At 39.3% G+C, this 13,469-nt stretch overlaps 1 protein-coding gene across 4 annotated transcripts in view; it reads left to right on the top strand.

Moving 5' to 3' along the window:
• Positions 1-585: 585 nt before the first annotated feature.
• The window catches only part of UBE2V2 (ubiquitin conjugating enzyme E2 V2), an 81,579-nt gene continuing 68,695 nt past the window's right edge, over positions 586-13,469 (top strand). Inside the window, exons 1-2 of one of the 4 annotated variants that reach the window (XM_023730641.1) lie at positions 640-659; positions 9,870-9,948. Coding sequence is in view for 2 of the 4 variants with exons in the window: in XM_023730645.1 (XP_023586413.1) it covers positions 644-659 (16 nt within the window). In the remaining 2 variants the exon portion in view is untranslated. Of the gene's footprint in view, positions 660-6,468; positions 9,192-9,869; positions 9,949-13,469 lie in introns of those variants that run through there. The other 3 variants (XM_023730642.1, XM_023730645.1, XM_004375602.2) reach the window with 3 other exon arrangements.

The raw sequence follows: 13,469 nt of genomic DNA, 5'->3' as shown, positions 1-13,469 counted from the left end.
ATATTTCTTCGGACTTGGGCAGACATGTCTCTGGCAGCATGGTTGTCCTTTTCCCACTTATGCCCTTTTGAATATACGCCAAATAAAACTTTTTGCTTTACTAAACTTTATGATGTTTTTACTCTACAAGTCCCAGAAGGGAATCTCATGTCCCTCTCTCCCTGGGCCTCCCCAGGTCTTCGGTCCCTCCTCCCACCCTAGGCTCTCCTCTGGACCCTAACCCCCAAACCCCGCCCTCCCTGGGCACCCCAGTCCCTTCCGGCGCCGGAGAGTTTCCCCCTCTTCCAGCCCCTCCCCGCTCGGTCCCTTCCACCTTCGGGCCTGCCCACCGACCTGGCCTTTCCCTGGTGCCCCGCTCCTCCCCACCCCCACAGCGTTCCTGGCCCAGGCTCTTTCAATCTCGGCCCCCCACCTGTCCCTCTCCAGGTAGCCCGGGCCCAGACCTCCGGGCCCGAGCCTTCCTACTCCCGGCCCTTCCCGGTCTTCCGCCGAGGTCCCTCAGTGCGGGCGTAACCCTCTATCAGGTCCGGGGCCAGAGAGCGCATGAGCCAGGCACCCGGGCAAGGAGGAGGACACACTCCGGAAGTGACGCGACGTGACGTCGACTTGCGTGCAGGGCGGCTGCGTCTGGCTGCAGGAGAAGATGGCCGTCTCCACAGGTCGGTTTCCAGTCCAGCTTTTCCTGTCCGACCCGGCTCTGCCTGTCCCGCCTGCTACTCGCGGCCAGGCGCTGACAGTCTGGGAGAAAGCGGAATGTGCGCGCTCGGACACGGCTCCCAGCAGAGCAAAGCCCAAGGCTGGAGAGTCAGGGCGGGATGGAACGGGCGCCGGAGCGGAGGGCCCGGGCTGCCGGCAGGAGGCGGCGGCGGGTCGTGTTCGCGTGTCGGCATCACGCCTGGCGGGGTTAGGGCGCGGGCATACACGCAGGGTCGGACTGGCGCGGGTGTCCGTCCTCGCGGCGGCGGGTCTAACTTTTGAGCGGAAGGAGGTGCGGGAGGAAGGAGAGTAGGCCTCAGGTGGGCAGGTGGCAACCTCGGGTACGGAAGTGGGTCGGTCAGGGGGCGTTCTTGATTGAGTAGTGGTCTAGTCGTGTACTTGCACCGAGTAGTTAGGGGTGGGATTGCTAATGAAGAGGGGACTGTTGGTTTTTAGAATAAGGGAGAGAGTATTATTTTTACCTGACTGAGTACATGTTATGCTTAAAATTTAAGTGAAAAACTGCAGGGCATACAAAAAGTACAGAGCAAGATGAAAGCTAACAAGTGGTTTCTTAGATAAGGTGGTCAACTCTCCCGTACAATGGTTGGTTTCCTTTGAGGACAGACTTTGAAATCGTTAACTGAGGTTTTAGAATTTGACCATTTAGAAAATGATAAGTTAAAAAAATGTTAATATGTATTGTCTGTCATTTTTCTAATCTTTATTGAAACATTAGGTTATAGAAGTGTGATTTCATATTTCATGCCATCATTGCGTAATAAAAAAATTTTAAAACACGTAGTAAAATGAAAGGCTTCAAATGTATGTTATGAGTGCTACTTTTAAGATAATACCCCAGGAAACATTCTGCATACATTTTAATAAACAATGATATCTTTTAAATCTCACTTAATAAAGTTCACACCTACAGGTGTCATAGAAGTGATAAGCTCTTTAGCAATTCTAGCATTGGGGAAATACTTCAATATATTTGGGGTTGGAGAGAACTAGTAAATATTATTAAGAAAATGACATTTTAGTGTTATAACTTTAATTATTGTACTTGCTATTGAATCACACTATTAGGGTATCCTAAGTGTGCTTATTAATGGGACTATACATTTAAGAGTTGTGCTTAGTACCTGTAGATTCTTGAACATCTAATAAATAACGCATTTTAATATGATTGATAGTTTTTGTTTTGTGGATTGGGTTATATATTGAACAGGAATTTTTTTTTTAACACTATGCCTATGAAAGTGTTACAATATTTTGAAAAGACTGAAGATTAGATGATATCAATGGGAAGTACCTTATGTTAACCACTTCCAGTCGTTTTTGGAAGTTGGGTATAAGTTATAAAAGAGCTGCTGATGTTAGCATATTTATCATGTATTGAAAGCTTGTGTTTTCTAGTTTATATCTCAACATTCTGTTTGTTACAGTTTTACTGTTCATAGATGTAAGAAATTTGAAACCTTGACCTAATTAAGAAGAGAATCTATTTTAGGCAGTTAATTGCGTTTTTTTAAACCACTGAAATTCCGTTTGAATCTGTTGCTATCAACTTGTCCTGGTTAATTTCTTAGTTCACACTTGTCCCTTTTCTGTGTTTTAGATCCTTGAAGAATTGTCACACTGAGGGGGAGATGTGTGCAGAAGCAGTTTTGTACTGTGTTTTGAAACTAACTGTTTTTGAAATATACTTTCCGTTAGCTACACTTTTGTATTGCTTACTTTTTGGTAGCATGAGAGGGAAACGGTACCTATATATTTGTGAAATAAATGTGTTATAACTCGAAATTTGGAATTAGATGAGCTGGATGAATATGATTTTTTTTTAAGCCAAACTATCTTGGTAAAAATAGTTATAAGCAAAAACAACAACAACCAAAACCCCAGAACAAAAGCATTTTTTGATGTTTATTAAAACATTATATATATTTTTGAAAATAATGTTTTATTGTGTTCGGTGGAAGTTTACACAGCAAATTAAGTTCCCATTTAATAATTACTATACAAATTGTTCAGTGACATTGGTTACATTTTTTCACAGTGTGTCCATGTTAATTCCATCTGGATGTTTCCTTTCCAGTAATCTGGTTTCCCTGTCCCATTACCCTTTCATCTTTGCTTTAGAGTAATCGTTGACCACTTGGACTCATAAAGATGATTTTTTAAAGGTGTGCAGTAATATTCACTGGTAATATTCATTATTTTATGAGCCAGTCTATTATTTAGCTACAAGGTGACTTCGGGGTAGTTTTGGTGCAGAGTTTATGGAGTATCCCAGGGCGAGAGTCTCAGGGAGTCCTTTAGTCTCAACCAATCCACTGAGTCTGAACTGCATAAGAATTTGAGTTATGTCCCACATTTTTATCCCCCTCTATCAGGATCCATCTGTGGTGGCCCTGATCAGAGTGGTTGCTAATGGTAGTTGGGCAGCATATAGTTCTTCTGGTCTCAGAGTAGATGTAAAGCTATATATATGTTGTTGTTAGGTGCTGTTGAGTCGGTTCTGACTCAGCGACCCTGTGTACAACAGAACGAAACACTGCCTGGTCCTGTACCATCCTCACAATTTTTGCTATGCTTGAGCCCATTGTAGCAGCCACTGTGTCAATCCATGTCGTTGAGAGCCTTCCTCTTTTTTTGCTGACCCTCTGCTTTACAAAGCATGATGTCATACTCTAGGGACAAACAAGTCCCTCCTGATAACATGTCCAAAGTATGTGAGATGAAGTCTTGTCATCCTTGCATTCTGGCTGTACTTCTTCCAAGACAGATTCGTTTGTTCTCTTGGCAGTCTGTAGTATATTCAGTATTCTTCACCAACACCATACTTCAAAGGCATCAGTTCTTTACTCTTCTTTATATATAAATGTGTATATATGTATACACACACACACACCTTTTATCATTTTAATTTTATTTATCATATTTCTTGCATGTAATATTTAATAATGCCAGATTTCATAAAACAGAATCTTTGAAGGTGATGTCTAGCATCTGTTCTTTTAGTATGCTTCCTGCATGTTTATTTTGCATTCAAAGTTTACAGTCCTCTGAGGAATGTCATGATCAATCTTGCAATTTGAAAGGATCCTTTGGGAGGTATTTGATTGATAAATTAGAGAAAAATAAAGCAAGACATAAGACAACCTGGAAGGAGACTCTCTTAGTTTTAGCTAAAGAGATGATGAATTTCTAAATTAGGTCAGCAACGAACAATGGGAGCAGAGGGACAGATGTTTTCAGTTAACAAAATTTATGAGAAAATTGCTTAATTCTGGGGGATATAACTATGGGAGAATTAGAAATACAGATGATGTGACACGTTTCTAGCTTGTGTCACCAGTGGTACACCAGTTAAGTATGGTCTGGGATTTGTTCAGTGTAAAGTGCCTGGAATTGATCCAGACAGAGATGGTCAGTAGGATGTTGATCCAGAGATTTGACAAGTGGTGATTTAATTTTTCTGAAAAGACAATATAAATTAGACTAGAAAAACATACAAGACTGGAAACGTTGGACACTACCACCATTTAGACAGAATCCAGAAGAAGAGAAGACTGAGAAAGGATCACTGGACAGGGAGCCAAATAGAAAGAAGTGGGGAGGAACAACAACAACAAAAAACTCCAAAGAAAACTCATGAATCAGTTGCTATAGAGAGTTTAGAAAGATAGGCTCCAAGACTGAGTATGAAAATACATTAAAAGCAAGTTCAGTTTCCATATTATTTCATCTGTCAGCAACATTTAAACAAGCTGAGCATCTCTTCCTTCTTAGCTTGGCTTTGAGAAAACATCCTCTCGAGGCTTTCCTCCTACTTCCTGTAACACTCCTCAGTCTTCTTTGCTACTTCCTCTTCCGTTTCCTGATCTCTGTGTTGCAGTTCTCTCAGGCTTACTCCAGGAGCCTGTTGTCTGTTCTCTCTTCCCTCATTCTACAGTTGATCTTATCAAGCTTCCCATTACCATATATATACTAATGATTCCCAAGTTTTCCTCTTTATCCAGGAACTCATCTTAGAACTTCAGTCTCACATATTCAGTTATCTACTTGACTCCTCAGTTGGATGTACGTTTGTGACCCCAAGGATAACATTTTCAAAACAGAGATCCTAATATTCCACAAGACCCCTCTCAACCTGACACTCAAATTCTGCTCCTTTTATTCCTTCTCATCTCATTGAATGACCAGTCCCTTCTTCCAGTTGTTGAACACCAATGCTTGTATACAGATTCCCTCCTCCTCTTAGCACCAGCACCACTATACCATGGTCTAAGCCATCATTGGTTGTTTCATACCTTGCTATTGCAGTATCTTCCTACATAGTTTCCCTGCATATACTCTTTCCTTTCTAAAGTTAGTTTTTAAAATATTTATTTTGTTGAGAATATACACGGCAAAACACACCAATTCAACAGTTTGTACATGTACGATTCAGTGACATTGATTACATTCAAGTTGTGCAACCATTCTCACCCTCCTTTTCTGAGTTGTTCCTCCCCCATTGACATAAACTCATTGCCCCCTAAGAGTCCTATATAATCTTTCCAGTTGCTGTTGTCAATCTGATCCCACAAAAATAGATCTTAAAAGAGCATAATGCTTAAGGCGGACATTCTTCACTAGTTAAGCTCAACTAATGTTTGATTTTAAGAAGACTTTCGGGGATATTTTTGGTTTAAGGTTTAAAGATATCTCAGGACATTAGTTTCAGGGATTCATTCGGCCTCCATGTCTCCAGAAAATCTGGATTCCATGAGAATTTGAAATTCTGTTCTGCATTTTCCCCCTTTGATCAGGATTCTTTTATAGAATCTTTGATCAAAATGTTTAGTAATGGTAGCCGGGCACCTTCCACTTCTTCTGGTCTCTTGGCAGTGAGGCAGTTGTTCATGGAGGCAATTAGCTACATGTTCCATTTTCTCCTACTCCTGAGCCTCCTTCCTTTTCTTGCTTCAGGTGAATAGAGACTAATTGTTGTGCCTTGGACGATAGCTTGCAAGCTTTAAGACTCCAGGCATTATGCAGCGAACTACGAGGTAGAACAGATGCAGTAAACATGTTATTAGGTCAGTTAGCTGAAATATCCCATGGAACCATGACCCTAAACCTCCAAACCAAGGAACCAAATCCCATGAAGTGTTTGGTTGTACATAGGCAGCCTACACGTAAAACATATTTTAATGTGCAGTATACAAAATAGAAATTGGGGGAAAAATTCTAATGAGTCTGAGACTTTTAAGATGGAAGGTACTTTGTCATACCATCTAATCCTCTTATTTTGCAAATGAGTAAACTAAGGCCCTCCCAAATATAAGATTGTATATAACTGGTTAGTAATTGTTGTTAGGTGCCATCGAGTTGGTTCTGACTCATAGCGACGCTATGTACAGCAGAATGAAACACTGCCCAGTCATGGGCCATCCTCACAATCGTTGCGCTGTTTGAGCCCACTGTTGCAGCAACTGTGTCAGTCCATCTTGTCTAGAGTCTTCCTCTTTTTTTGCTGACCCTCTACCTTACCAAGCATGATGTCCTTCTCCAGGGACTGATCCCTCCTGGTAACGTGTCCAAAGTATGTTAGACGAACTCTTGCCATCCTTGCTTCTAAGGAGCATTCTGGCTGTACTTCTTCCAAGACAGACTTGTTTGTTCTTCTGGCAGTCGATGGTATGTTCAGTATGCTTCACCAGCACCATAATTCAAAGGCATCAATTCTGTCTTATTCATTGTCCAGCTTTTGTATACATATGAGACAATTGAAAATACCATGGCTTGGGTCAGGTGCACCTTAGTCCTCAGAGTGACATCTTTGCTTTTTAGTAGTAGCGTCTGGATTTAGAATCCAGGTCTGTTGCCCTCAGTCCAGTGCTCTTCCTCTTACGTTGAACTATGAATTTGAAGTATTGCTCAAAGCACGGATGTCACTCTATTTTAGGCTAGAGGGTGGCTTTCACACTTCCTTTCCTAGCAGAATCCTTGTTTCTGAGTCTTAGATCCTCCCCACAGATGGAAGTGGAACTGCAGTGGTTCCACACCTCTTGGCTGGTTCCTGCTCTCCAGGAAATGAAGTCACTCTGGATATTGGGAGGATTTCATAGGACATAGCTTCAGAAACACTAGGGAATAGAAATTTATTAATACTATTTAATATCTATGATTCAGAAATTTCATTGCATTTCAGCACTATTAATAAGAATTAATGTTAGATAAAAAGTATGCTCAGTATTTAAAAAAACAATTTTAAAATAGTTTTAGATTTACAGAATAGCTGTGAAGACAGTACAGAGTGCTCCCATAGACTTCACATTCAGTTTCCCCTATTGTTAGCATCCTATATTAGTATGGTACATTTGTCACAATTCGTGAACTAATATTGACATACTATTGTTAACTAAAATCCATACTTTATTCAGGTTTCCTTAGTAATATCCATTTTCTGTCTCAGGATCTCATCCAGGATACCACATTGCATTGTAATGTAAAATGTTTTAAAAATTGGCTATCGCTTAGGTTATACCAGTGTTATATTGGGGCTCCGGTCTCCTTAAATACAAATGCTTGTAAAGTGTTTTTAGATAGAGACTCAGAAACATGTTGGAATATTTTTTCTTCTTTGATAGTAGTCTGTATGAGCCATATGTGCGGAAAATAAAACCTACTAATTGCCCTCTTCAGAAGTGGGCAGCATCAAGTATGTTGGAACAAGAACTGCATTAGCAGTGTACTGATTTTTACTACTGCCATGGAAAAACTGTTGTGTGACTTTGGGCATGTCACTTAATGTCTAAACCTTGTTTTCCCCATCTGTTCTATGAAAAGATTGGACAACATGACCTTAAGGTTGTCTTCTCCAACTCTAAAATGAAGATACTTAGATATGGGCAGAACTTGGGAGTAGTGATAGAGGAGAGTTGCATGTGTAAATTGTAACATGGAACCTGGGAGCTAAACCAAAGAAGAGCTGTATGCTTCTAGTGTATTTCCCTCATGAGATTTAATATCTGGCCTGGTAGATTTTTCCAGGTCATTTAGGAATTGGTAATGTGATTAAATAATAGAACCTCACTATACAGGCAGTCCTTGCTTTGCACGGTAGTGTGGTGCAGTAAAAATGAAAATGCAAGCTGAAACTGTGCAAAGCAATCTTAATAATAAATGAGAACGATTATGATTATTCCATGACCTTTAAAAATGTTTGTCAAAACAGTCAAAACCCTTCTAATATTGGTTAAAAATGTGTAGGAAAATGAAAAAAAAAAAGGAATATTTAGTACTTTGTAATTTAAAACATTAGAGACATTGAGAATTAAAGTGCTTTATTTCTAAAAAACTTTTCAGTAGCAGTTTGAGCAATGCTTGCCTTTTTCTTGTACAACTTTTTATACAGAGCAAACATCTTTTCTATGGTTTGGTAAATTGCCAAATTCCAAGTTTGGATCGGCTTCCAACGTTTATCCTTTGTGTTTTCAGTGTCATAAAATATCTCTGAGTGTTCCTTTATTGTAACGTTTTTCACTTCCTCTGGGACATCATTATCCTTTTTGTCACAACCACTTTGCTTATTTATATAAAAACTCAGCTAAGTTCCTTTGTCTGTGAATCTAAAATCTCTCGAATGTCAGCACAGTCAACATTGCTACAACCAGCTGTTTCTTCTATAAGTACGTTTACATTTGATTTCAGATTTCCCTTCCAGTGTTACCACTTTTTTTCTTTCAGGGCTTTGAACTGATTCACACTGGTTCTGTCATGGCAGACGAAGCAAAACCAGAAAAGACCCAAATTTTTGCAATTTGGATTATCTGGAACAATAACCAGAATGGGAAAAATTAATGGGTCAAAGCCCTGGAATGGGAGACTCGGAAGAGGTGTAGTGAGCCCTTTCAGGAGCCTGATGGTTGAGACTGGATTATCCACAGGACTGTGGAGAGCAACAGACATTCAGAGCAGTACCATCACCTGTTATCTTTGAGCAGGGCACTGCTGTTTTCGACTCTGCTCAAAATCTGACGGGGCAGGAGATTTGGTTGCTGTGCAGTGCGGACACTGTCCTTGTTTTCTAAAAGGGAAATTAAGTTTCTAGCAGGGCTTTTTCCCGTTCTGGTTCACCTAAAATTTGAAAATTTGGTCTCTTCTGGTGTTGCTTCCTCAGCCACGACTGAACTGGGAAGAACCGGTTCGAAGCCCTGGTTTCTTTGCTGCACTTTAATCTTTGTTGGCCGGTTCCCTCTTTTGAGTATCTATTTTTATAAACTGTCACAAGGGTTTATCACTGGTAGACAAGGAGGCAACACAACTATATACTTTGCATTTTACATGGGCTAATAACAAATACCCAGTGACACATTTTAAAGGAAGTGGCATAATTGATCACTGATCTTGTTGCAGGTCTGTTATGTACTATTGATTTGTGGAATGAAGAGGTAGCAGTGAAGTTCATACTTAATATGATTATTCAGAGTTAATGCACAGAGGTAACAGATTTGAACTGTGTTTTTAGGGGACTGGTTATTAAGCTAAACAGTGATAACTGAAATTCATGCATATTGGAACCATGCAAAGCAGGACTGCCTGTTTATGGAAACATCCACTTATAATTATTCTGGGAGCTGTTTGACATAGAACTTCAAAGAAGTAAATATGAGGCACGTAGACTAGAATAAATGGAATAAAATTTAATGTTTGAAGCGTTGTTTAAAAAATAGTTGACTTAGTTTACAAAGAGTGGGTGTATTTGTAAGTAAGTCTTTGTGCTGATCTTATGTAAGATAGGACTTCAGGACTATAGATATAAAATTGATTGATTGTTCCTCTTTACAGAGTCTCAGCTGATTTGCATAAGAGCAGGTGTAATTTTCAGTTTAAGTCAGAACTCAGCAAAGTTACAAACTGCAGGAGAGAAATCCTTATGGATGTGTATAGGCCTCTATGTATGTTGAAGTAGTATTTCTACTAGAAAGTACATTATGGATCATCTAGGCTCTAGGCCATATTCATTTATAGGTAAGCAGTGGAAATCTGATAGGAAATGACTTTCACAAGATTATTTAGCTAGCTGTTGAGTCCAGAGCTAGTTTTGTGTTTTCAGGTTCTTTGATGCTGTGTCTGTACCACACTCTATTCTCTAAACACTGATTGCTTTCATTTTGTAGAAACCCAGTGATGTTATTTCATAAATAAATGCTATTAAGGATCAAGACAAGACACTTGATTGACTCTAAGGCATTATAGGTAATTAAAACTCCATTTTCTTTCTTTTAAGGAGTGAAAGATTATGTTGAAAAGAATAGTAAAAAATTTAGGAAAACTGATTTTAGTCACTGTATATTCACATAAAATTATTTTGTGAGCATAAATTTGGTATTGTAGCTAAATGTGTACATAATAATTGTGCCCTTTGTGATTCTTATAAATCTGTGATTTTCCCTTGGGTTATTTTAGGGAAAACCCAAACCAAACCCGTTGCCCTCGAATCGATTCCGACTCGTAGTGACCCTTTAGGACAGCGTAGAACTGCCCCATAGGGTTTCCAAGGAGCTGCTGGTGGATTTGAACTGCCAACCTTTTAGTTAGTAGCTGTAGCTCCTAACCACTGCGCCACCAGGACTTCTATTTTAGGGGAGGTATTGGGAATGTTGTTGAGTGGTTTTTGGAAGCATCTCTGTAATGAAAGTAGGAGTCACAACCTGATGGACTATCTTAAAAGTTTCCAGGGCTCCTGAAGAGGCCTTTCAGGACATGTAATACTCCATCCGCCACAACCCCCCACTGTTTTGCTTAGCTACTTCCTCAAGTAGTGTATTTCTCAGCAAGACTGTGTTTATCAGATAGGAAGAATGTGGTCCCAAGATTTGTGGGACTGGTAAGACTGGGCAACAGCCCTGGAAAACCTGGACTCCTTATTCTCCCGGGGACTTTGAAATGTAACTCAAATCCAGAGTCCTGTGGAAAAAAGCCAGTCTCCTTTGTGTGGTCCTTGACCACACCTTTCAGTGGTGGCATAAAAAAGCTGAAGCTTCAGGAGGATGGAACTGTAAATGAATATTGGATTTCAGGGAGTTATTTTTTCTACTTTATTAAAATGTAAATTCTGGCTTTTGGCATGTACTCCATCTTCTAGCTGGTGCTTTGTTTTAAAAACGTCATGTTGACTGTGTGTGTTATGATTATGATTATTTTATCTGATTATCGTATGACAGGGGCAATAGTCTGAGCTCCACCTTGTCAGGTGGTTTCACATTTAAAAAGTTATTGCCAGATATCAGACATCTGCCAGTTTATTTGGAAGTAGTGTAATGTATGCCATGGTTCTTTCAGTCTAGTGACCGGGATGTTTTAGAAAAGTACAAGCAATATATATTGCTTGGTGTACTGTTATTTGTGTTAGTGTCACCTGCTACCTGAATTATCAGTTAAGGTTTACTAAACAGTACAGATGTAAGTGGTTATTTCCTCAGAGGAAATAAAACTCTTTAATTTTCTGAGGCAGTGATTGGAGGAATATTTACATATTTTGTTTAATGTGATTTGCTGACTGTAGATGCTAACTGTAGCTTCCTGGACTTATAGAAGAGTGGTTATACTCATTTCGGTGATCTCTGTCAGAAGACGACCTCACATCTTTTAGAGTGTATACAGTAATTACCAGTTTTACTTAGAAATTAAAACTAGAGAGGAACCAGGGTTAATTGGTAACTTATCTAACTTTCTTCCACTTCTAGTTAATTTTAAGGGACGTATCCTTCATAGTTCCGAAAAGAATAGTTATTAGCTGCTTTACTGGAGAGTGTTAAATAATTGCTATATTCTCCCTTGGCCTGCCTATCTCATTGAGATATCTATAGTGTATCATAATAGTTGTTTGTTTTTTTAAATAAATATATGCCAGCTTGCTTTCATGGAATTTAATAATTCTAAATTTAGAAAGGGCTTAGGAATAATGTGGTTCAGCATGGATTCTCAACCAGGGGTTAGAGGTGGGGGCTGTGCAAGATGATGGGGTTTCTCCTTCCCATTGCCTCTTCCTCTTTTCCTCCAGTCATTGATAATATGTTGGGTGGACAAAAGACTGTACATCGCTGGTGTAGTTTAGTCCCGCATTTTACATTCAGGTATGCAGAGTGTAAAAAGAAAATCCTGTTTTTCCAGTCATCTGGCTAGCTTTGTAGTAAAGCAAAACTATTACTTTATTAAAAATCGTGTGCCTTTTTTCATCCTAGTGCTTCTCATGCTCTTTGATTGCAGTTTCTGTCTTGCTGCTCTGTTAACTGTTAGCTGTATGAGGGCAACGACTGTGACTCTGCTAGAGCTCAGTGGCCTAGCACAGTTCCTAGCTCATAGTAGGACACAGTAGACAGTTAATAAATATTGGTTAAATGGAAATAATAATACCACAGAATAAGAAAAATAAATTGAACTACATCTTCCTTAGTTTAGACACTTAACATTTCTTCCCTGATCTTCCTCTTTGCCCAGAGGTAATCACTATCCTGATTTTGGAGTATATCTTTTCTATTTATGCTTTTGCTACTACATATATACCCATGAACAGGTATAAAGATCTCTTTATACTTTTTACTTCTAGCCTTATTTGATAGTTTTAGTTCTAATTCTTTTATTTTAATTGCTGCAGAGTATTTCATCAGTGAATACTCATGAAGCTGTTATGCTTAGATTGTTTTTAAATTTTCACTATTAGACATAATGTTCAGTGAACATTCCTGTTCATGCCTTCTTATGAACGCTTGTATGAGTTTCTCTAGGCCTATGCCAGGACCTCCCTAAATATTAACCAGTTTCCCTACCCAAGTATTTGTGTCAGTTTATGCTAACTTCAGGAGCATGTGAGCTTCCATTCTGTACACCTCTAAAGTATGGTCAGAGTTTAATTTTTGTCAGTCTTATGGGATAGAATAACATTACTGGTGAAGTTGGGTGTCTTTTTATGTATTTATTGGTTATTTATGTTTCCTTTTCTGTGAACCTCTCTATTCATAATATTTGCCCATTTTCTCTAGCTTTGTTTTTTCCTTCTTAATTCATAGAAGAGATTCTTTATATCTTTTTTTTTTAATTTTTTTTTTTACATTGTACTTTAGGTGAAGGTTTACAGAACAAATATTTTCTCATTAAACAGTCAGTACACATATTGTTTTATGACATTGGTTAACAACCCCACGACATGTCAACATGTTCCCTTCTCGGCCTTGAAGGACCTTTTTTTTTTTTTTGGTGAACGTATACATAGCCAAACATACACCATTTCAGACATTTCTACACGTACAATTCAGTGACGCTGATTATGTTCTTCTAGTTGTGCTGCTATTTCACTTTAGATGAAGGTTTACAGAACAGAATAGTTTCTCATTAAATAGTACACATATTGCCCTATGACAATGGTTAAGAACCCCACTACATGTCAACACTGTCCTTAATCAATCTTGGTTTCCCTGTCACCAGCTTTTCTGTCCCCTTCTGCCTTCTAGTCCTTGTCCCTGGACTGCTGTGCCTCATTAGTCCCGTTTTGTTTTATACAGCTGTTCAATCCCCAGCTGAATGGTGAACCTCGGAAGTGACTTCACCACTGACCTAAGAGGGTGTCTGGGGGCTGTACCTCGGGGTTTCTCCAGTCTCTGTCAGGCCGGTAAATCTGATATATTTTTTTTAATTGTACTTCAGGTGAAGGCTTACAGAACAAATAGTTTCTCATGAAACAGTAGTACACATGTTGTTTTATGACATTGGTTAACAAC

The sequence above is a fragment of the Trichechus manatus genome, unplaced genomic scaffold (genome assembly GCF_000243295.1).
Source record: "Trichechus manatus latirostris isolate Lorelei unplaced genomic scaffold, TriManLat1.0 scaffold00038, whole genome shotgun sequence".
Taxonomy (NCBI): Eukaryota; Metazoa; Chordata; class Mammalia; order Sirenia; family Trichechidae; genus Trichechus; species Trichechus manatus.
Note: the sequence above shows the minus strand (reverse complement) of the source record. Positions and strands in the feature narration are given on the sequence as shown.